General features: G+C 42.3%; 2 protein-coding genes and 1 long non-coding RNA gene across 9 annotated transcripts in view; 2 read left to right on the forward strand and 1 right to left on the reverse strand.

Annotated features, from left to right (window-relative positions):
- PREX1 (phosphatidylinositol-3,4,5-trisphosphate dependent Rac exchange factor 1) overlaps window positions 1–4,560 on the reverse strand; it is a 118,319-nt gene extending 113,759 nt beyond the window's left edge. For 2 of the 3 annotated variants that reach the window (XM_085079379.1, XM_085079378.1), the window contains exon 1: window positions 4,052–4,559. In XM_085079379.1, coding sequence (XP_084935505.1) covers window positions 4,052–4,201 — 150 coding nt within the window. In that variant the 5' untranslated portion in view covers window positions 4,202–4,559. Of the gene's footprint in view, window positions 1–4,051 lie in introns of all 3 variants that reach the window. The other variant, XM_085079380.1, reaches the window with a different exon arrangement.
- LOC146428485 (uncharacterized) lies at window positions 4,016–9,731 on the forward strand. The gene is made up of 3 exons (XR_014856024.1): window positions 4,016–4,138; window positions 6,494–6,564; window positions 9,602–9,731. It is a non-coding gene; the product is annotated as an uncharacterized LOC146428485 (long non-coding RNA).
- Window positions 9,732–16,132: 6,401 nt separating this feature from the next.
- Window positions 16,133–23,022, forward strand: part of ARFGEF2 (ARF guanine nucleotide exchange factor 2) — a 33,144-nt gene continuing 26,254 nt past the window's right edge. For 3 of the 5 annotated variants that reach the window (XM_085079438.1, XM_085079437.1, XM_085079440.1), the window contains exons 1-4: window positions 16,134–16,421; window positions 20,509–20,539; window positions 21,332–21,455; window positions 22,140–22,286. In XM_085079438.1, coding sequence (XP_084935564.1) covers window positions 16,283–16,421; window positions 20,509–20,539; window positions 21,332–21,455; window positions 22,140–22,286 — 441 coding nt within the window. In that variant the 5' untranslated portion in view covers window positions 16,134–16,282. Of the gene's footprint in view, window positions 16,422–17,433; window positions 17,495–20,508; window positions 20,540–21,331; window positions 21,456–22,139; window positions 22,287–23,022 lie in introns of those variants that run through there. The other 2 variants (XM_085079436.1, XM_085079439.1) reach the window with 2 other exon arrangements.

Here is a 23,022-nt window from a genome sequence, read left to right on the forward strand (position 1 = left end):
GTTTCCATCTGCTCCAAGCAGTTCTCCCTACTGCTTAAAAAGTTTGGCTGTGAAATGAGCCTTTACTAGTACAGTTAGCAACACAGGTGCGTAACTGCTGTATTGTCTATTAATACTCCTGATTTATACAGCATTTCTTCAAGGATGATTCCATATTTTGCAACACCATCCCTGACTAACAAAATGGCAAATAAGACAGGACACAATATAGTGTGTGTATGTTCATAATTAAATCAGTAACTTCAAGTCATCAGCTGTGAGCTGGCAGAAAAGTTTTCCCCTTTCCTTCCTTATTTTGAGGAAATATCTAGGACAACTAGGAATACTGAAACGATGGTATGCATATAGTATCATATCTGTATTATATTACAATTTACTATAAAATCCAGATTCTGTTTTAAAAAACAGCTATATGCCTTGGAATTGATCATCTCACCTGGTAAGATGTGGAACAAACCACAGGGTAAAGGGGTTTCATTCTTCCCATGGTTCTATTACATTTTACTACATTATAGTATAATAGATAACACACATATACTATATGTATGTATATACACACACATAATACAAGAAACAACAGGAGTACCAGAAACTAAACAGGAGCAAAACTGACTAGGAATGCTTTCTCATGTCCAAAATTAAATTGAATAAAATTATTACAAATCACATACAAAGTGAAAAGCGATGGGACATCTAAGTTAAATTTGCAGATATAACTCCATTTCTCAAAATTACTTTAGGTATAAAATATAACAGATTCTAAAGACTAAATTTTATTTAAATAAGTAAATATCTGTAGCATTTTCACTAAATGAGTACAAAACTCACAGCAAAATATCCTTAACAGTGACTAACACAATTTTTATTGTTGGAAAAAAGAACTCCATGTTCTAAACCTTTAATTATATTCACTTTATTAATTTACGAAAGCAAAGTATGGACCACAATCTTTTAGGCAAATCAAATAAGGACTAAGTCCTCAGGCTAATAATGAACCTATTTTCCCCTGCAGCTTAATGGAAAAATGGTTCTGAGCATACAAAAAGAAAAGAAAAAGGAAATCTTTCCTTAAACATGATCACATATTCATCTCCTAAAACGGATTAAAACACTGTCAATAAATTGAAGTTACTTCGATTTATTTGCAAATACATAATATGAAATACAAACAAGATTCTAAATACTTAAGAGATTTTTTTACATTACCAGGGAACACAGGAAGCTGCTGCTAGCAAGCAACTTCAGTGTTGTGAATAAACCCTTAGAATTTAGTTGTTTGCTTTTTAAAACATGGTTTATTGAGAACACTTAATGAGGACTAGGGCTTCAATAGCAAATATTTAACAAAGAGCACAGATTCCCTCACATAAGCACAACTGTCCCAGCCTACTTGGGGGGAAACTCATTATGATGATGGAAAGATATGAGATTCAGCCTTCCTTTATTTAACCCAAGCTACTGAAGTTTCTTAAGCAAAAGAACCCATACCCCACCTTTCTCTCATATCATTTTTGACAGAAACAAGTTTCCAGAAGATCTGGACACTGCACTTCTCCTGCACAGAACTGCAGCATTTCAGTGCAGCCAAAATTACTTCTGGATCCTATGGAGTACAAACTACAAACCATTTCAGTACAATTCCAACTATGAAAAAAACAACTAACCTTGCCCAGTCACACTGAAGTGTTAACTTGGTGCATTACCCCAGGAAGTATAATAGAGTCCATTTATTTTGCACTAGGTAAGTGCTGCTCACAACAGAACATGAGCTGGGCAGAAGGAGACCCATGGGGCAGGAGCCGGTGGTTCCTATGCAGCGAAGCCAGCATGCTGAGGAGAGCCAGCAAATGGGAGTTTTGTTGCCTGCATTTGTGAGGCCAAAGAGTGGAGAATACAGAGTCCCAGGACTACAGTAGTACTTTCATTAGTGTCATAAGGTAAACATTTTGGCTTATAACTGCACCTAATCCCAGTGATTATATAGATGATATTATCCTTGCATGTCGTGTCAGCTGTGCAGTGTGGGAAGCAGGGCAGAATTCTTTCCTGTGGGCTGTCTTGTTAGAAGGATTAAATTATGGCCATCCACATAATTTGTGCATAAAATATTTCACACTCCAAATTTTATTTTAAAAATTTCATCCCACTACTGCTTCTTTTACCCTCACACACTGCAGTAGATGCTCATTCTCCTTGCCTTGGGGCTAACACCATTCAGCTATCCAAATGCAGCTGTACCGAGATTCCATTCATAAGATGTAGGTCAATGACTGAAGAAACTGACATTATTCAAGACAGCACATGAATATTTCACACGTGCATGAAGTTAAGCCTGTGTGTGAATGCTGCTCTAAACTAAGGCCCAGAGATAAGAAAGATTATATCCCTCAGTGCTTTATTCAAACATAATTACCAAAACACAAACTCCACGGGGGGGGTAAAGCTGCACTTCCAGAACCAACCTGCAAGATAATACTACAGCCACTCTACACGCGGTAACAAAGTGCCCCGAAAGGACTCGGACTGCCAGCAGTGCCAGTCAAGACCTCAGCGAGTGCACTCTGTCAGGATCTTCTTCTGCCATTACCTACAGTGTATCACTTACCTCCGCTCTGATGAAAACTGCCAAGTTAATGAATACAAATTTTAAAAAAAAAACTGTTTTTTTTTTAATATATGAAAATGCCATTTAGCTAACACTGTGAATACATTTAGTTGTAAGAACTGAAATTAAAAATACATGTAGCTTGAATCTACATTCTAGCCTGCAGCTAGCAAAATCTGAAATTCAGTACTTAGGACAGAGGAGTTTTCTGAGGGATTTTGCTTTTGTTTTGTCTGTAGGGTGGGGCACTTCTACAACTTACAGCTTTTATAGGAACCTCCTTGTACTGAGACAGAACCACAATTCTAAATGAAGCTAACTGGCACTTCAGTTGGAAAACTCAAATTAAAGGCTCTGAGTTTAACTACTGAAGAGAGAAGAGGGCTCAAGTAGAGACTAGTTCATAAAGAAACCACATCCTTTTCGTTTATCTTTTATGCTAGACAGTTTGCCACTTGAGTGAATCTGAAAAACACTAAAGACAAACTGATTTTAAAAAACAAATAAACAAAAATCTTGACAGAAGGACAGGTCAAAAGGGGCCCAGGGTCTAAGCCCATTTAGATGAAACCAGAGTTTAGTACTCATCTAGGAAAACACCAGAAAGAATTTCTACCCTGACCAATCTTATAGAAATCTCTATGGAGACTCCCTTTGCTTTGATTCTTAATCTCTGTGTGATCACAAGTTTATTCTTCTTTTTTCTTTTTAATGATATATCTGTTATCTAGTAGCTTTTACTACAGGGTCTTCTAGTTATCTGCAGGAATGTGGTGGTGTATTGATGAATTCCACATCTAGAGCCTATACAGGAAAATGGAAATATCCAGATGGATTTTTCTCTTTTGAACTAGCCCGTGGATAATTTCAGAGGCAGGTATAATTGTTTCCACATGCATAGACACACCCGGCACAATTACAAATTTATGTTTACCATTAAACAAAAATATATGTACAATATTTATTTATAAATAACTGGCAGTAAGGGTAGATTTCCCAAGTGGGTGTAAAAGCAACTTCTAAACAACAACAACCAAAGGGACAATGCATTCTGAGAGCAGATCCATTCCTGGGTCCGTCCCTGTCTCCCCGCAGAGCCGGGAACACTGCGAGAGCCGGGGCTGACCGCGCTCCGCGCAGGGGGCGAGAGAACGGCGGCTCTGCAGGCCCCGCGCTGCCAGGCGGCCCCGCGCCGGCCCCTCGCCCGTCCCCCGCCCCCGCAGCCTCTCGAACACAAACTCCCTCTCGGCGGCACGGACCCGGGCACAGGCACTTCCACAACTTGTGCCCCACAGTCTTCGCAGCGCCTGGCCCGCCGGGAGGAGCTGCTCCGGGCCGTCCGCCCTGCCCCGCGGTGCTCCCGCGGGAGATCCCACCGCGCCCCCCCCCCCCGCCCGGACCCGCGGTGCCCCCGAGGGCGCTCCCCAGCCCCGCGGTGCCGCTTACCGACTGGAGGAAGCGGAGGGTCCCCACGTAGTCGCGCTCGGTGCTGAGGATCTCATTGAGGACGCAAAGGCGGAGGCGCAGCTGGCGGTCGGTGTCCTTGGGGCAGCCGGCGGGCTCGGCGGCGCTGGGGGCGCCGGGCGGCGGCTCCATGGTGGCGGCGCGCGCCGGGCGTTCCGCTCCCCGCTCCCTCAGGAGCCTCCCATGGCCCCCTCGGCCCTCCCTCGCCTGCGGGTGGAGGCGTTACAGGGGCCGGGCACTGAGCGAAGCCCGGTTGCGGGACATGCACGGATAGCGGCGCGGCACCGCTGAATGGAGCGCGAAGGGAAGTCCCGGTGTCAGGGAGGGGGAGCGAGGGGAGGGTGGGGCGGGGCGGGCACAGGCAGCGGAGCCCGGCCCCGGGGGCCTATCCAGGCTGGCGGAGGGCAGCGGGGCGTGGCGAGAGCGGTGGGAGAGGGGCCTCCTCATCTCCTCGTCCAGCGCGCCCTGACGGCCGCGTGCCCTCATTTCCTCGTCCCGCACACCCTCACAGCCCTCACGGCCGCGTGCCCTCATCTCCTCGTCCCGCACACCCTCACAGCCCTCACGGCCGCGTGCCCTCATCTCCTCGTCCCGCACACCTTCACAGCCGCGTCCTCCTCACACTCCGCCCCGCGCGCGCACACACACACACACGCCGCCTCGCACCCACATTCCCTCATCCGCCTCCCACACACACTCCCCTCAACCCTCTTGCACTGCAGAGCCCCACATTCTCGCATCCCTGCACTCCACACGCGTGTTCCTGCACGGCTCGCGCGGTGCAGTCACACAGCACAGCCGTGCCCTGGACTCACCCCCACGACACACGAACGCAGCACGGGGCGAGGAACACCACGGCTACTTGCACGAACAGGGAATTGCCCCCAGTCCTCCAGGCCCCCTGCCCTGCCGGGCACTTAAGGGTGGTCATACACTCAATTGTCGCGCAGGAATGCACACTGCAGAATGGACACAAGTATGAAGAAATAAGGTATCACAGACTTCTGTGCCAACAAAGAATAAATACAAAAAATACGTTTTGTTGCTGCAAATCCAAAATGCAGAGGTTTTAAATTGGTTGCAACTGTGCAAAGTGAGTGCATTGGCATAATGGACGCGGAAAACTGCACACAAGACCAGACCGAGGGCTGCAATTCAGCACTCTCTCCCCATTCCCAAAAGAACTAACTTGGTTCATACCAGTGGAGATTCTCCCAAATATCTTCATCCCACGACAAGAATACTGCCAGGCTTCTGTCAAACTATAAATACATATTTATATTTTTTAATTAAGGAAAAAGATTTCAAGAGGAAAATTTTAAAACGTTGATAATGTGAACTCTTAAGAGTCATAATGAGAGACACTTATTGGAAATACTATGTTAAAAAGTAAACTTAGCAAAACTAAACAAATAATGTAATACATGTGCTCTTCCCCAGGCTAAACCAAAATACCACTTGGACTTTTTTTACCTTAACAAGGGCTTTTTTTTACTGTTTTGACTGATCCTTGTTCTGGTTTTTAAGTTTTCTATTCAGGAGTATGTGCTAGTACTCTTAACATACCCAATTGTCATCTCAAGTCTTCGTGGATATCGCATTACACTGATTGAAAAAACCAGCTCTTGGGTCACAATACAGTTGCAGCAGACTGCAAGTCTGCAGTGTAAAAAAACATATCTCGAATTCCTTCAACCCTAGGTTTGGAAATTGTCTTTGTCAACTGTCAATATTTTATTTCTCCATGTCTTCTAATGAGGTAGTCTTGGGTCAAGGTGTGCAATTATCATGGCTCTCATGATATGCTGCGGTGACACTTTCTGCACCCTCATCAATGACAAACCTTCCCCTCACTCCGAGTCAGTCTGAAACATGAGTTTTCAGAATGGGAAGGAATGTGTGGGAAAGGTCTTATTTCCTTAAATGTCAGGGGTCCGAGGGAAAAGCACCGAGGGGAGGGAATGGCCGGGATGCCTCTGGGTTCTGTGTGGGTCTCAGCTGTGCTGAGAAGCACTCTAGGAGGTGGGAGAGCACTGCAGAGCAGGTCTGGGACATGAACAGGGAAGCAGACTCTGCAGAAGGTCAGATTAGACTCTAAATTCCCTGGTTTTCTTGCAAGTGATTTACATTTAACCTTTCATTTTCTTCTGAAAGGCACAACAGCATTTTCATTTATTTACTCATTTTGTGTTCTGTTCATCTCTTTTTAAAAATTATCAAATGGGTTTCTCTGTTTGGGGCAAGAGGCAGGAGGCAAGACTTCCTTCTAAATAACAATACACCCTGTTAGGAGAAATCAGCATCACCAAAGCTACGCCCCCACCCTGTGGCTGAACGAGAAAGTTGTTAGTTTTAAAGTTAATTTGTTAACCCTGTCTCCCGTGTTTTCCTCCAAAAAATCTTATCATAATTTCATTTCTGTAGCAAGTGCTGAGACAGGATCCCATCGCAGCATAAGCAAGATGTTACCAGAGTGGTGCCTCCACTGCTGGAGGGTGAGTGCCTTTTTTGTAGACATGGTGTACGAGCCATATTGCTTCAAAACACTCCTCTAGCTTTAGTGGCAGTATTGAAAGCATTACTGTGTAAGAATTTAAAAAAGGATGTTATTTGTGACCGGAAAGATTAAACTGTTAAGGAGTAAGGCTTCCATTAAAATTAAAGGCACATTTTTCACTCTTTTTTTAGAAATCGTTTTCTTTTAGTTGTAGGAAAATTCATTTCGGCAAGGTCCAAATTACTGCAGACATACATATAATCCTTACTTTAGAATGGATGGTTAATTAGTTGCTAGCATGGATTTTTATTTTAAAGAAAAAGAATATGTAATTAGCCAGCAAGCTCTTTTATAATTGAAGGGCTACTATGTGTTAACTGATTGAAAGTCTAGCTGAAAATATGTTCCTTCTAGCTGGTTTTCTTTTTGCTTATTTTTAATTTTTTATATTTTTTAAAAGTAGTTTACAACTACTGTTCAGTTTTAAAGAAGACTTTTACCACCAACCTGTGTTTTCAAGTGAGCACTTCAGAAGCAAACAAAAAAATTCTGCAGCTTTGTAAAATTTCTGCTACTTTGTAAAACTACTTTGGTCAGCGAGTCAATTACCAGGAGTCTGACACCAATTATCATTAATTCAAGGCCTTTCGTGATGGTGTAATTCATTTACATGTACTTGTAAGTTGTTTGCAGCTGTTACATTTTTATCTTGTCTGTCCCGGTAGTAGCAAGGCGGTAAGGTCTCCACATGGTATCACAATACCAAAGAAAATAATCATCCATTATGTGTTTGTCCACATACTGGTTGCATTCAGTTTTGTAAGAGAAAATATTATTCACTGTTGGCCTGCTGAAGGCTCTAAGAAAGTCCCCCGAAAGTTGTGTGAGATGTGATTGGTACCCTATTTGCTGTAAAAATAAGATCTAGAAATTCAGAGTGATTGTAGAGTTTCTTGTTTTATACTGCTATACCTTTAGACTCAGCGAGAAAGACCTGATAGACCATGCACCTGCCTTTCCCCCACTTTTTTTCTTTTCCTTTAACCACTGCTGTTCTTTTCTAAAAAACACTATCTGTTCATCAGGCTTCCCAAAAGCATACTGTTCTGAATTTTGCTAAGTTAATAGAAGTTTTTTTTTCTGCTAACTTTAGGAAAATTTGAAGCAAATCTCTGTTTCTGGCTTACAAGAGATTTGCTGTTCATGCATAGTTTCAAAATGACTTGATTACTAAAGCAAATGTGGGAAGGCATTACATATTTTGCATGACCCTTTGTCTGTGCAGACAGTGTATGTATGATTTATATCAACTAGTTCCATACATTTATTTATTTTTGTGCTGCGAAATAAATTCCAGCCTCTCATACTTTAAGTTTATGAAAATGTTTATACAGCTTTTCAGTAGAATTTGGCACACCACAATTTCACAGTTTATTGAAGCTCTGTGATTAGAGGATAACACAATACACACACTCAGTTAAACTCTGAAAGCACTTAATTAGACACATGGTGTGTAATAGAAGGACATTAAGTATTACATCCATTTGAAAACAGGGAAACTGAGGTGCATACATCTGAAGTGGCTGCGCAAGAACACTGTCAATATGTGCAAAACAGAGCCCACTCAAAAGGGCCCCCATGATGTCACATGAGTTTCCAGTCAGCAACTCAGATTTACCTATGGGGTCGTTAGGCCATATGTGATTGAGATGAGACAGCAGTGCCCAAGGCTTGTGCTTCTCCTTGGCATCCCCAAGGACTTATATAATAGCTCTGATATACTTGGGAAAACTGAAGGTTAGTACAACTTCATGACAAAAAGGATTCAGGATTTGAGAAGAAAGAGGGAGCTACAGCTACAAGCTGTATTGTGGGACCCACACACAAGCTTTTGTAAAATATTAAATCACTGTCCCACTTGGCAGCGGGACAGCCCAATGACAACAGACAGTTGCAGCATTCCCATGAGGTCAGGGGAGGTGGACAAAACTTTTTGAAAATATTCCTGATAATGAACTCGCTAATTAATTGGAAATTCATCTTATTTCCTTTTCATAGGTTTCAGTGAGATTTGTGTCAAATCCTAAATGCATATAATTGGGAAAGAATCCTGTGTTATTTCATACATTCTCTAGTCAAGTCAAAGCATTCAATTTTGGAAGACATTCTGAGAGAAGGCTGTATTTGCTATTACTCATTCCTCTGATACCTCTTTTCTTTCCACTGTCTGATTCACTTCTTTTGTCATATTTCCCCTCTTTTGCTCTTCCTCAGTCATACCCACCTACTTAAAACTAATCACATACTAAAAAGTGCATAATTAAATTTTCACTATGCTCTTTCCTGACATAATTTTTGATTATGTAATTAAGGGTTCTCATTGAGCTCTTGAACTGAGAGAAAATTTTTGGTTTAATTAATCAAAAGGTCCTTCTCAATTCGGGGTATTTTTAAGCAGTTTTGTTTTCCAGGCAGGTGCAGAAAGTGTTTCTGTTATTTCTGACATTATGCTGTACGATCTGATCTTTACCCTCTAAAGCCAGCAATTGAGAAACATTGCCTGGACAGCAGGCTCAGATACATTTATCCAAAGAAAAGAAGATGCATCAAACTTCAATATGCTAGAAGTAGGACAATTTTTAAAAATTTTATTTTGCAATTTTTTTCTTTTGCAAATTGGAAGTTTGTCAGATTTTGATGAAATAATCAATGAAACTGGGGTTGTTCCAAGTGATTTTTTTTTCCCCACAGGAGGCCATTTACAAATTTGCAATTCCTTACACCTTTTTCTGTCAAATTAACATTCTTACTAAATTTATTCTTTTGGGGAGTACTAAAAAAGGCTGCTGGAAGCTTTGCAGATTGTATGCAAATAAGTATTTGCCCTGAGCTAACACAACCAAGAAAAGGTTCACTTTCTGTATTTTGTTCTCTGTAAGTACATGAAGTAAAAATAATATGAAAAATAGTGCTAGTTTTTGTTCTTGTTATAAATTGCTTCTTCCTGACTGCATTTGCATTATTTCCTCTGTCAGTACATTGAACAGGAAAAGCCACCTACCTCTGTGTCAGCACAACCAATGTATAGAAACTGTAATGAAGAGATGGAGGCTGGAATTAAGTAGGCAGTACAAAACTTGTGGTGTTTTCACAACCAGAGCCAGAAAGAATCTTCTGCATGGAACTGAGAGTTGAAGATCAGAGAAAAAAAATGTTTTATTGAAAAATGGCATCCATCCATCTGCTCTTCTTTTCTCCAGTTCTATTCTCCATTTCCCGATGCACATCAGTGCTTTTGAAGATGTAGATCATTATTTGGGGGCTAGGGACTGGCACTAACTCAGCAGTCTGTTGCCTGCTGCCTTTCAGTTGCGACATGTGCTGAAGGGGTTTGGTGGATTGTTCACAAGCTTAAGATCAGACCACTGACTCCGTTGGGGCCCACTCTGCATGCTGCTTGAGGAAAAGGAGCAAACATCACAGATCGTGATGCTGCATCTCCTGCTTCTTTGACACTCAGTCTTCCAAATGCAGTTGTACAGAGTTGTAATTTCTGGGATTCATTGTCTGCATTTGCAATTTTGGTCAGACTTTTTTTTTTTTTTAAATACTGGAGTGTATGAGTAAAGTAACTTGCATTTGTTAGATGATACATGAATTCTTCTCCACTAAACACTAAGAGTGATGGAGGTCTGCATTTGATAAACTAAGGATCTTTACTAAGGATGAACTGAACCAGTTTGATATCACATTAGCACAAAACAGAGAGCTTGGTCATAATACATAATTTTGCCATTAATGGGCTCCCTGTGCATCTTGCATCCAGGATAAAACTCTCTCCATGGTTGTTGTAGTACACAAATTTTATATCCATAGGGCTGAATTAGTGTAACAGGGAAACATTTAGTCCTGTATGTAGCTTGGACTGTTTTCATTGTTGAACTTGAGTTAACTGAAGTGTGAGCTACTCTTTTTCCCCTTTCGACATCGCTGCATGTTTCCACCACTTCCTTTGTGACACTGCGGTGCACAGGATCAGGAACTGATCAGCTGATCCAGCTCAAAATTAACTGGAAGGCAGACAAACAAAAGGTCCTTTTTTAGTTAGATTTGCTCCTTGACTGGCTCAGCGTGCAACCCCCAAGAGCTACTGCTGGCATGAGAGGAGGTGTACAGTCTTGTGGTGAGGGCAGGGCTGGGAGAAGGATGGGACTGCTTCCTTTGGCAGTAACTCACCTGCAGATCAGTTTAAAGCCATTTGTGAAACCATAGCCTTGCACAACTGCCTACATCAATGCTGGATGCAGTCCTTGGAATTATAACCACTTGTATAAGGTCAGTGCATGGGCTGTAAGCTCATAGTGTTGGGGGAGAAAGACGTTCTAGGAAATCATCGCCAGTTCTAACAGAATACTAATTGACTACAGCAGTCCTTCTAGGGAAGGGGAATCAGACTTTTTTTGCACTATTGATATTTTCAAAACAGGCTTTTTTCTTTTTCTCTGGTTGATCTTGTACAGAAACATTAAATGTAAGTGTAGCAATAAAAATGCCATTAAACTGGCAGTATCACTTGTGAAATCACAGAACACTTTCATTTGAATTACAGTGTAACTGCTGCACAAGTCTTAACAGAAAGCCATTGGGAACAGAGTTAGGAGGAGACCCATGTTCTTTGCCACAGAACATGGAACTGGAGGCTCAGTGCTATGCTGAGGAAGCTTTTCAAGGGAAAAAGAAAAGATAATTTGAAGAAAATGTATGGTGAAGCTAGGGACATCTCTTGATGATACTCTGAGTTTCTTACATGATGAGAAAATGATGAGACATAAAGATCAGATTAAAGGTCAGAGAGAAGTTAATTTATCAATTTAATCCCTCATAGAGCTACTCATAGCTCTCCTTGTGACTGAAGTCATCCTGATAGAAAGCAAAATCAGGGCTGATGCACAGGCATGTGTGTCAGAGGTGGAGAGCAATTGCTAAAATACTGTAAATCTGCAGTGTTCAATTCCTTTCAGTTTAAGAAATTCTGACAGAATTTTGTTATATTGGTGTATCTAGCCAGGGTCAACCCACTACAATTGGAAACCAGGATCTTCAGTAGATTAGTATTCTGTTTCCTTTGTTTCAACTGAGTACAAGGTTTCAGTCAACAAAATCTGCCTCATTATAATCTTGCCTTGGGGAAAAGCAGAGTGTTGTGCAAAGCAGGCTGTTCTGTGCACAGATACAACATGGAAGAGTCAGTCCTGTGCCATTCAGATACACACAACTCTAACTAGCACTTGCTGTGTGGCAAGTAAAGTCTCATTATCACCTCTCAGACAGGAAATTTGCAAGTGATTATCCAGCCCTCGGTCTTCCACCTCTCCAGCACCTCAGGGTGTGGGAGTTACTCCATTGCATTTGCATCTTTCTGAACAACTACAGTTGTCACTCTGCAGGCTTAAGCAGGAGTTGGCAAAAATGTTTTTCCCAACTGCTCCCTCACTCTGACTGCTATTTTTTAAAGATAAATACACTTTTTGTTGTTTTCAAAGACATCTTGTTTCTAATGTTTTTCTATATTTAGGTAACTGCAGACTTTTCTGGCCCATGTATGGTTCTAAAGACTGTAAAATGAAAATAGTCTGAAATTTTCAAGCCTGAGTATGTTGAGCTTCTTAAAGTGACTGGGTTCAGGGCTGCTAGTCATCGGAAGCACATGCTGCTACCGGTGAGAGCAGTGGTTGTTCAGTAATACGAGTGGTGAAGGCGATTGTATTTGGTTATGCAAACACTTTGATTTAAAGTCTGATCTTCAGATTCTGTTGCATCTCTGGTTGTCTGAACACTGTTACATTCCTAATACATCCTCTTATGGTTACATATTATTTGTTGTTGTGACAAGGGATAGAGGCTGCAGTTCAGCATCAAAGGGTCTGTATCTGCTTCTGTCCAGCACATGTGGTTTATTGCAATACTGTCATGTGAGTCTGGTACCACAACTGATCTCAGGAAGCCACTCCTTCTGCCAGGACAAGGGAAAAAAAAAAAAAACCCTTTAACTTGGTTTTGATTGAAAAGTGGGATTTTAACAAGATTATTCTGTGGGAGAAGTGTCTGCTTTCTTTGGACAGGGTGCTGATCCTTCAAAATGTGAAAAATATGAAACCAGCAAATTTTGGGTAAACCAAAGTATGTTTTTCAGATTTTTTTATAAGAAAGTTCAGGTTCTCTTGTGAGAGAGAGAACTGCTAGTCTGATCTGTCCTGTTGGCTTTATAAGGAAAGAACAACTTAATTTGTTTTGGCTTAAAAGTGTATGAATTATAAATCTCACATATCCCAACTGCTGCTATTATCCTTTGTAAATGTCTTCAAGGTAAAACACTGGGCTAAAAGGCAAAATCTCAGCAGTGAGCAGCAATGCTGCTGTCAGTTCTGGAGGCTGGCTGTGGGCGCTGGGAGCAGTGCAGTGCTGGCTGCGGCTGGTGTTGGTCGCTCTGGCACAGCACAGCAGACAAACAGCTCCAGTGCCTCTTCTGCTGAGTGATTTTTCTTTTCATCTCATGACATTGCACAGTGCTGTTTAGATATATTGTCAGTGTCCTTTTTTCACATCACCGAGCTTCTCTGGGCAGGAGCGCAAGTTCAGTGTGAGGCTGCTGGTGGCAAGTTGGTCAGAAGACATGGAAGGTCGAAGATTAGGACTTGAAGATAATAGTGGGAACAAACATCATGGTGAAATACAAATACTTGTATAATTATCCACTTAATAGTTACCTCAATTATACTGCTGGCAGTGGGAGAATTCTTTACTATGAGGATTTATTGATTTTAAGGCATGCAGGGTTGAACTGGAAAAAATTAGAGAGCTGAGATAATGAATCAAATGGGGAGAACCCTGGGAAATCCACTAGTAAGTACATTGCTGGACAGCAGGGAAAGTGCCTGGAAGCCAGGCAGAATAAATAGAATCAGTCCCGATGGAAATGATTAAAAATGGGCAGAAGAAGAGAAGTTCTGTGCTAATGCTGGACTGGGAGCTAAGCTACTATGCAAACTGGTGCTGGTTTTCCAATAATTTTCCTGTCCATTCTACAGCTATTTTTAGAGTGTGGTTTCCTTCCTAAAGGAAGGAAATATATTCCTATGTAGCAATATGCCAGTGGGAAAGTGCGGCAAGGTTAGTCCTGTCAGTCAGCACAGAGCACCTGGCCTCTGGGCAGAAATCCAGAGAAGCTTCTTGCCAAGGAAGTAGCTTGTATAAACTGTGAACTGTGTCCACCTGTTAAGCATTGTTTGCTCATGATTTATGTCTGGCACTACAGACGTACTTGCCACAATGAGCTATTTACAGCAGTTTAATAGTAATTCTTGTAATTGCCACTGAATCCACTGGCAAACATCTGCATGCAGATACATGTATTTCTTCCCCCTTGCTCTGCCTTTTCTCCCACTGGAAAGGCTTTCTTTCCTTGCATACCTCCAGCCAGGGACATACATAATGCAATTACACTCTGCAGCACAGTGCTGTGTTCAGTAGTAGCATTAGACTAGCCTATGTTGCTTTTGAGTTAGCCAAATAACTCACATTTTCCCTCAGAAAATCAGCTAGTGTAATCTTAAAATACTTTGAGGAAAAGAATATTTGAAAATAGTTGTAAGAATGATACCAACCCCATTATTCTTTCACTTGCAAACAGTCATGTCAGTGTGAGAAGAGCACTGTTTGCTGAGGGGGCCTAATTAGACATTAGAACTGTCTGTCTCTGGTGATTGAGACATTCTGTGGGCCAGCAGACACTGATACATTATATGCCCCATGCTGGAAAGTCCAGGTGCATTTGGATAAAATTATTCTAACTCAGTCTCCCTAGTCAGAGCTATTTTGAGTGACACTGGCAATCAGAAAGCTCATTGTAACTGAGGCTTGCTATTGTCTCTTGGCTCTTTGGAATAACCTCAGTGTGCCCCTGCACCTAGAAATTCAGATACTACTCTATGATTTGAAAAACGGGTTTTGCCTGATAGACAAATTTTTAAAAATCTCTGTTAGACCATCTGTTCAATCTATTTTCTAAAAACTAGCCTTTTTTTTGATTCTCCCTTGAGAATTAATCCTGTCCCACAATAAAAACCCTAAAATCAGAACTGATAATTTGGCTGACAATACATGAAGAGCTCTGCTGCTTAATTAGTTCTGCAATGCTGCTGACAGTAATTACAGCCTCCTTTTGTGTCAATAACTAAGTCAGCAACCCTCAAAAAAGATTCAGCGCCTTATTTGTCATTTAGTTATGTCACTTCTGCATCACCGTAATTTCAGTGATAACAGTAGAATTACCCTTAATATACAGTGGTATAAGTGAAAGGAGAATCACATGTCCAGACACGTCCAGACATTGAGGGGTTGGGTTTGCAGTCACATTTCTGTCTGGGAGCATATTTAAAAAATACGTATCTAAAAATACAAGCACTAGTCAATTTCCCCTGGGAAGTAATACTAAACTAATGTTTTGCACAGGTGTTTGGAGCATTTGTTGGTGGTTTCGGGGACAAAAATTGCAGTTCTTGACAAATTGACACTAAAGGTTCATTAATGACATTTTAAAGGGTTAAGAGTCCTGCTGTTTGAAAAGAAGGAAGCAAAATTGCAATCTACAGAATCAAATGTGCTCCTGTATTGTCTGTTAGATGTGGCCATTTGAATTTGAAGAAGACCTTTGTGGAACTTCATGGAAGAGATGGCTGTGTGCAGTGATGGTTGATAGACCAAGGAGGGAGTCAGTGGAGTAAATATGGATGATTTTCACGCATTGTGCTGTCTTCGGAATCCAGAACTGCATTTTGCGTGTAAGGTGCCTTACCACCCAGGCAAAGAGTAAAGGGAGAAGATACAATTAGGTTTAAGGTTATTAGAGGAGGGTTAATTTCTGTGGCTGAAAATTTAATTTTTACTGAGTTCTCTTTAATGTACGACTTTGGGTCTTTCACGTGCTCTCTCTCCATGCCTCGTCACAAGACTGTGAGTTAACAGGCATAATGCGAATGGCGAGATGCTTAGATTAGAAGCATTATAAACCCGAGTAGTCTAGCAACGTGACTTCGCCGTCGGCAAATTATAATTCCGTTCGACCAGCAGCGTAAACCCCCGCCATCTCCCCGGCCGTCTCCCTCTCCCCGCCCCTCTCCCTCTCCCCGCCCTTCTCCCTCTCCCCGCCCCTCTCTCTCTCCCCGCCCCTCTCCCTCTCCCCGCCCCTCTCCCTCTCCCCGCCCTTCTCCCTCTCCCCGCCCCTCTCTCTCTCCCCGCCCCTCTCCCTCTCCCCGCCCCTCTCCCTCTCCCCGCCCTTCTCCCTCTCCCCGCCCCTCTCTCTCTCCCCGCCCCTCTCCCTCTCCCCGCCCCTCTCCCTCTCCCCGCCCTTCTCCCTCTCCCCGCCCCTCTCTCTCTCCCCGCCCCTCTCTCCCCGCCCTTCTCCCTCTCCCCGCCCCCTCTCCTCTCCTGCCCCTCCTCCCCGCCCCTCTCCCTCTCCCCGCCCCTCTCCCCGCCCGTCACGCACGGCTCTGTGGACGGGACCAGGACTGGGCTGTGTCACGTGACGGTGCCAACATGGCGGCGCCGTGGCGGCGCCGCCGCCGCTGAGGGAGGCGCGTCCCTTCCGGGTGGTGCCGTGGGCCGCGAGTGCCCGCCCGGCTCTTGTTCCCGGCCCCCGCCTCACTCCCGGCCCCGCCATGCAGCCCCCGGCTCGCGAGCAGGACGCCCGCACTAAGAGCATGTTCGTGTCGCGGGCCCTGGAGAAGATCCTGGCGGAGAAGGAGGCGAAGCGGCCCCCGCACGGGCAGCTGCGGAGAGCCTGCCAGGTGGCGCTGGGTGAGTCGGCCCGGCCCGGCCCGCGCAGGGCGCAGGGGGCGCAGCGGTGGAAGGGGCCCAGCCCTCCGGGACATGTCCTCTCCACCTCGCGTCCCGGCGGGGTGCGGGGAGCCCCGCGCCCCCGCCTGAGCTCAGGACTTTGGAGCTGAGGGAAAGTTCTCTACGTAGTACAGGACGTGCAAATACGAGAGGAAACCCCTCAAATACCTGTTTTATTAAGTTCTGGTCTCGGTATGAAACAGGAGGGATTTGGGCTTGCCACTTCGGTTTGAGAAAATGATTTGTAAACTTTTAGACTAGGAAACAAGACTTTTTAAGGCCCTTCGTTTACGGAGACCCAGAGCTTCCCAGGCTGTTAAATTTGACCTCTAACCTCCAGCTCGTATTCGGACTGGTTAAGGTCTGTTAGCAGTGTGGCCAAGTCAAGTATATCTAATGTCTGTGATGTTTTTAGAGCTGAAAGCACTTTTAGTGAAGTTGGTGGAGTGGTCCTGAAATCTGCAAGTACAAGCTTATGTAAAGGTCTCTATGTTAAAAGTTCTGACAACGTAAGATGTATCATAAAGAAGCAAAAGATAAACTGGGTAGAACAGTAGAGCTCTGCAGCTGGAGTTCTCTGTGACCCTTTCTTATTTTGCACAAGTGGCATCTCTCTTTCAGTTTTGGTTGCTTTCTATCAATATTTTTATTTGAACTGGGAACATTTAGTGTAGCCAGGACAGAAAAAAGGACAGATTGGGTCTGTAAGGAGGCTGGGCAGGGGCAAGTTCTGTCCCAGGAAGAGAGAGAGTGAGCTTAAAGAAATGCTGTCATTTTTATCTTCCTCCCTGCAATCTTTACTGTCAGGAGATCTGTAGGAGCTACCTGTAGTGACAGTATATCCAGAGAAGGATAACCAGATGGAAAGGTATTTTAATTATTATTTAAAGTTGGTATTGTAAGCAAGAGAATAACACGTGTGTCCCAGCACTTAGAGACTGCTTTTCCTAAAGAATTCCTTTTCCTGATCTCTTCCCTAACTGCCCCCATGCATCGAGCACATTTACAGGACGGAGAACCTGTTTTGCTGCTATGTAAGTATATCTAGAGGCTGAGAAAGGGAACTTCCTTGTAAGATGCCTAGTGAAGGTCTGTGTTTGCTAACACATCGCACATGATGATTTTGGGAGGAGTGTTGTGCAATAGCCGCCCGTTGGCACTTGCCACTTGGATTATGACTATTCCATGCCTGCATGTTTTAAGGCACATTGTGTTTGAGGGGAGCTAATGCTTGTGATGGTGGACTTTTTTTTCCTCATCTTACTTGGAAAAAGTCCATAGGCTTTCCTGGACTAAAGCAGAGGTCAGTCTGAAGAGATAACCTTCTGTTGACCCACTGTCAGGGGCTTGGATAACTGTATGGGAGAATCTCTGTTATATTTGGTGTAAATTATTTGATCATTTTAGGTTGCCAACAGGAGTGGGGTTTCTTTTATTTACATGTGACTTTTTTTCCCCAATCTTTATTGTATTTTGGTTAAGCCTATTTTTTTTTCTCAAGTGAAAAAAATCAGTTTTATTTTCATATATTTGGTTTAAATTAAGGTTATACTTGATATTAACTAAGACTATGACCGTTCCAAATTTTCATAGTAGTTAATTGACAGTTGTCAACTTAATTTTCAAGCTCTGTACAATAGTAAATATGGGAGGAAATGTGGGAAGAATGTTACTGGCAGTCTGAAGAATTCAGGCCAAACTTAGTAACCTATACAAACTGTCATGGATGAAAGAGGCTTCAATGTTGTAAATAATAATAAAAAGTCCAGTTAACACTGAGTAAAAATAAGTCCGTTTGAAAGAAATGTAGTTACTTTATGAAAGTGGTCATTGTGTCAGATGTTGTCTGCTGCACTTTTCTCTAAGTCATACTTTGAATAATCCATTTCTGCCTCTTACTAAATCCCTTTTGCTGTGCAGTCTTTTCTATGCAATGGTGTTTTTATTGGAGCCTTGAGGCATTGTACTGGTTGTAAACCAGGCAACACAGGCACAGAGTACGTGTAGATGATATCTGCTCCTGGGACAAGGAAAGTCTAACATTAATTATTTCTTCCAAGTAGAAACTGGTGTATTGTATAGCTTCCTAATGGAAATTAACCTGTTTTTATGGCTTCTGCTGTGGTGTTACTGTAGCAGTGTTTCTATTACTTACCTATGCTTTACATTTGTTGTTTGGTGAGAGGGACAGAAGTTTCTAATAGTGGGAATGATGCTCTTGTTTTCTTTCATACAACACATGAGTGCTGTATTGGTTTGTACGTGTAACTCCTGACAATTTAAGTCAATCACTACTGAATTTTACTGTTTCTCGTGTGTAGGAAATATAGGTATTCTTTCATTCTAATTTTAATTAGCTTTAATTGTTCTAAATTTAAACTCTTCTTACCCTTTTTTCCTTGTTCTTCAGTCCTTTCACTGGACTAATACTGATCAGTTTTGGACTGCAAAGTACACATGACCTTGTAGAGGTCAGTAGTAGCATAGGCTCAAGTAGGATATAAACGCAAGAAGTGTGGAGGAAAAGGAACAAAACCAGTTCCCAGTGGTGTTTTTTAGAAGTTTTGGGGTTTTTTCCTCCTTCGAAATACACTAATACTTCTAATGTTCAGTAAGCAGAGTTTGAATAGATTCCTTCATTCAATTTCTTGCTTTATCAGTGTAATGGTTGTCTCCTGTACTTGTAGTGCCAGTAAACCCCAGAAAAGACTGGGAGAAATGGAAGGTTTTAAACAGAGAAGCTGTTCTGCTCAGCTTTAGAAAACAGTGTTTTTAAGAAAATTTGTTTTCAACAGACCATTGTATTGTATAAAAATAGTTGTTTAATAAGCTTTTACATGGAGCTCTAGGTACATGATTCTTAAAAATCTACTGAAATTATCCTGAAAAATTTGCAGTGAAACACCGACAGTGTGTATCATAGCAGTTCATATTAGTCTAATGCTAATTGTGCACCTGAGTCTCTCACATAAACTATTACTCCTGCCCTATTGGGGCTGTTTTTAATGACATACTGTGCAGCCAGCCTGGTTCTGTGGCCTTTGATTGCCTGGGCAGCTCCACATACATATCTTTGAGCTTTGTAAACAGCAGAATTTGTTTAATTAGCTTGTTAACAAGTTAAAAAAAAAAATCTTTTCAACCATGCCTTTGCTTGGGAATCTGGTTGTGTGTTTAAGAAGTCTCTATGTATAAATGACAAATGTCCGAAATAAGTTGTGTTTCCTAGTTTGGTCTCTTGGCCAGTGTGTTCAGAGAATGCTGGGGCAAAGAGAAGACTCTGGCTTCCCCACAGCAGACTTTTCTGAAGGACTCTAGGGATGGATGTGATCACTACTTGCAGGATGTTGGCGTTTTTATGAAGTTGAAGGCAGGCTGGAGTTGGGCAATGTGGTCGGGTTTACTGGACGGGAGGAGGGAAGCTTTGGCTGCTCCTCCACGTGTTTGTGTTGGCACAGCTGCCTGCTGCTCGGCTGGACTATGAAAGGACATGGCCCGTGTCCTTGTGCCAGCACAAGCCATTTTCTGCACAGGAACTAGCATGTTGTCACTGACACAAACCTGACTCTACAGCCACAGAGGAGGCATCGAGTTGCAGGCAGACAACAAATGTCCTCTGTTTTAATGCTCAGTTTTCAGTACAAGCAATCTGAGCCCATCCATCTACTATAGAAAGGCAGCTACTCAGTGTGAGCTTCATCTTGCATTTATGACGGGAAGCTCTGGAAGAAATTGCTGCAAGGCCAATCTTTTTCCAGTTTTGTTGCCTGAAAGGAACGCTGCAGGACTTTTGTTGGGTGGGCAGCACAGGGGTTGAAGATGTTTCTGACTGAAGGAGATGCCATGAGAGTGACAGGGAGCTCTTTAAATATAAAATTTGAGAGATACACTTTTCAGTAACTGGTGAAACTTTGTGACCTCTGAAGCTGAGGTGTTACAGTATTGGAATAGCAAACACTAAAGTGCAAGACTTGATTTGAAACAACTTTGCTTTATTACTATGTTACTGATAATGATGACTGAGGCTTGAATTTTTTTCTTCTTCCAGATGAAATAAAAAGTGAGCTGGAAAAGCAAAGGTAAATTATTAATTACTATAAACTGTGTGTGAAAAGAGCAAATGGAATAATTTTGTGGAAGTGTAAGAGTGTATATACATTACAGCAGTTAAGTTTGTGAATACCCTTTCACCCATTTTTCTGCCAAGAGCCTATGGCCTGTGTGTTTTGCTTACACAATGTTTGTAGCTGTACTCAAGCCATAACTGCCTCTGAATTTCATCAGGAAAAAATTGCAAAATTTCTAAAAGGTGCCAGTTTTTTGCTTCCTTTTACTGGACTCAATAGCCTGATAGGAAATAATGGGGAGCAGTATGTAACCTCTGTTTGATAGCATGTGCTCTTTATTACCTAGATCAAGAACGCCTATTTAAATATTACTTAAATAAAATTTTTAAAACAGTTTTCCAGCAATGATTAAAAATGAACAAATGGTTCTCCAAATTTGTGTCTATTTGCTTAGTATTCCTCTTATGGGCTGTTTTATCAATTTTGAAAAGCATGGGTAGATTTATCAGTTGTGTAGGAGTTTTCCAGTATTTCAGGTAGTGGGACAGTGTTGGAGTATACTGAGGGAAGAGTTAAGCTAAAGAAGATATGAAAAAGATCAGAGAGAGTATAAATAAATGTAAAGTGGTTTCTGTGTGATTTTAAAAGAAAATTGATCTTCCTTTAAGACAGTATATGCAAGAAAGCTGCAGTGCATTTGTATGCTGCTGTACATTATTGAGCTTTAAGTTTAGAAAATGGAGAAGGTGTAGATTACTGTCATACATGTATTTAGAAAAATTAATAACTTCTTATCTGACCTAGAGAAGGCACTGCGGCTCCACCAAAAGCAAATTTCATTGAAGCAGATAAATACTTCCTTCCATTTGAGCTGGCCTGCCAGTCAAAATCTCCACGCATTGTCAGTACTTCCCTGGATTGTTTACAGGTAAGTGTTCTGGTTAAGTGTGGTCAGAGTGAGATGGAGAAAGCTGCAGTTACCAAGTGCGGGAGGAGCAGCCCTGCTCTGCCCCGCCCTGCTGTGCTCTGGCCCCACACGGCAGGCAGAGTACGTAGCCCCTGCCTGGGCTCACTGCTGGCCTGGCACGTGGGCACAGCGAGGAGTGTAGCTGCTCTTCTGTAGCAGGCCTTTGCTGAGGCTCAGGGATCCTTACCTTAGTCAAGATGCTCTGTCTAGAGTGTTCTGCAAGGAGTATTACTGTGGGGTTTTTTGTGGTGCTGATGTTGTGGTGGAGGTCACACTCTGGAATCTATCTTTCTTTTTCCTCTTTAGATACCTACAGAATTCTTATACATCTTCGGCAGAACCCTTTGGTTTTGAATAGGTGTAATACAAAGGTGTAATGCAAAGACTACTGTTTAAAAAATTTTCTCTGGTTATGATATGAAGAAATTGTCTGGGTGGAAAAAGCTTTTGTGGCATAGTAAGGTCTGTTTTGTCCACATATGTGAGCAGTCGAAGTATTTGGTGGCCGGACTATAGATTGTGTTAAATTTTTGTGTTAAAACTGGTTAAGTGAGGTATGCTATATAAACAACCCTTTTTATGCTTTACTAAACTGTGTTTTTCTTAACAATATATGGTCATCTAAGCTGCATTCCTTCTCTCTAGAAACTCATTGCATATGGGCATATCACTGGCAATGCTCCGGACAGTGGAGCTCCTGGAAAACGACTGATTGACCGAATAGTTGAAACAATTTGCAATTGCTTTCAGGGTCCTCAAACAGATGAAGGAGTACAACTACAGATAATTAAGGTATTTTATTTATTTTGGTGCAATAACTATTTGCTTTCTCTGTCTTTCATTTTGTAACTGAAAAAAAGAATGTGAAATATTACTAAGGGCACAGCTGCTCCATTATTTACACTGTTCCACATGTCACTGTGTTCAGGGAGGCTGTCACCAGGGCAGAGTTGGTGTGGAAAATGTATTTCCTGTTGGGGAAGCAGAAAGTAAGGGAATATTTTATAAATGTTTATCCTTCTTTCTGAGATGAGCCATCTTTCAGACAGCTCGGTGCTCCTCTTAGAAGCTCACAGTACCCACTTCCATCAGGCCAGGGAATTGCTCTAATCCCTGATGGGAGACCCTGGAACTGGGATGTAGTGCCATGGAATGCTGTTCAAGCCTGTCTGCTCCCATGACCATTTTTCCAGACAGCTGCCAGTGTATGTTCTCAACAAGGCATGGGAGTGTCTGTGCTGTGTGTTGTGGCTCTGAAATCTTCTTGGGCTACTGTAGCAGAGGTTGGAAGTTGGTGAACATTCTGGTAATCCAACTTGATGTTAGTGGAGGCCAATTGGCTCTTGTGTGGAAATGAAGCTATGGAATATAATAACTTTGATTTGAAGATGGAGTATCTCCATTAGTGGAAAATTAATTTTGGTAAAACCCTCTAAGAACAGCTCAGGAGAGAACAGAGATATGGAAGTCCTTTTAAACTTTCTTTGATTTGAAATATTGTTTCTTTTAAAGTCTTTAAAAAAGATAC

Source organism: Lichenostomus cassidix, chromosome 20 (genome assembly GCF_008360975.1).
Source record: "Lichenostomus cassidix isolate B80296 chromosome 20, HeHo_3.0, whole genome shotgun sequence".
Lineage (NCBI taxonomy): Eukaryota > Metazoa > Chordata > Aves > Passeriformes > Meliphagidae > Lichenostomus > Lichenostomus cassidix.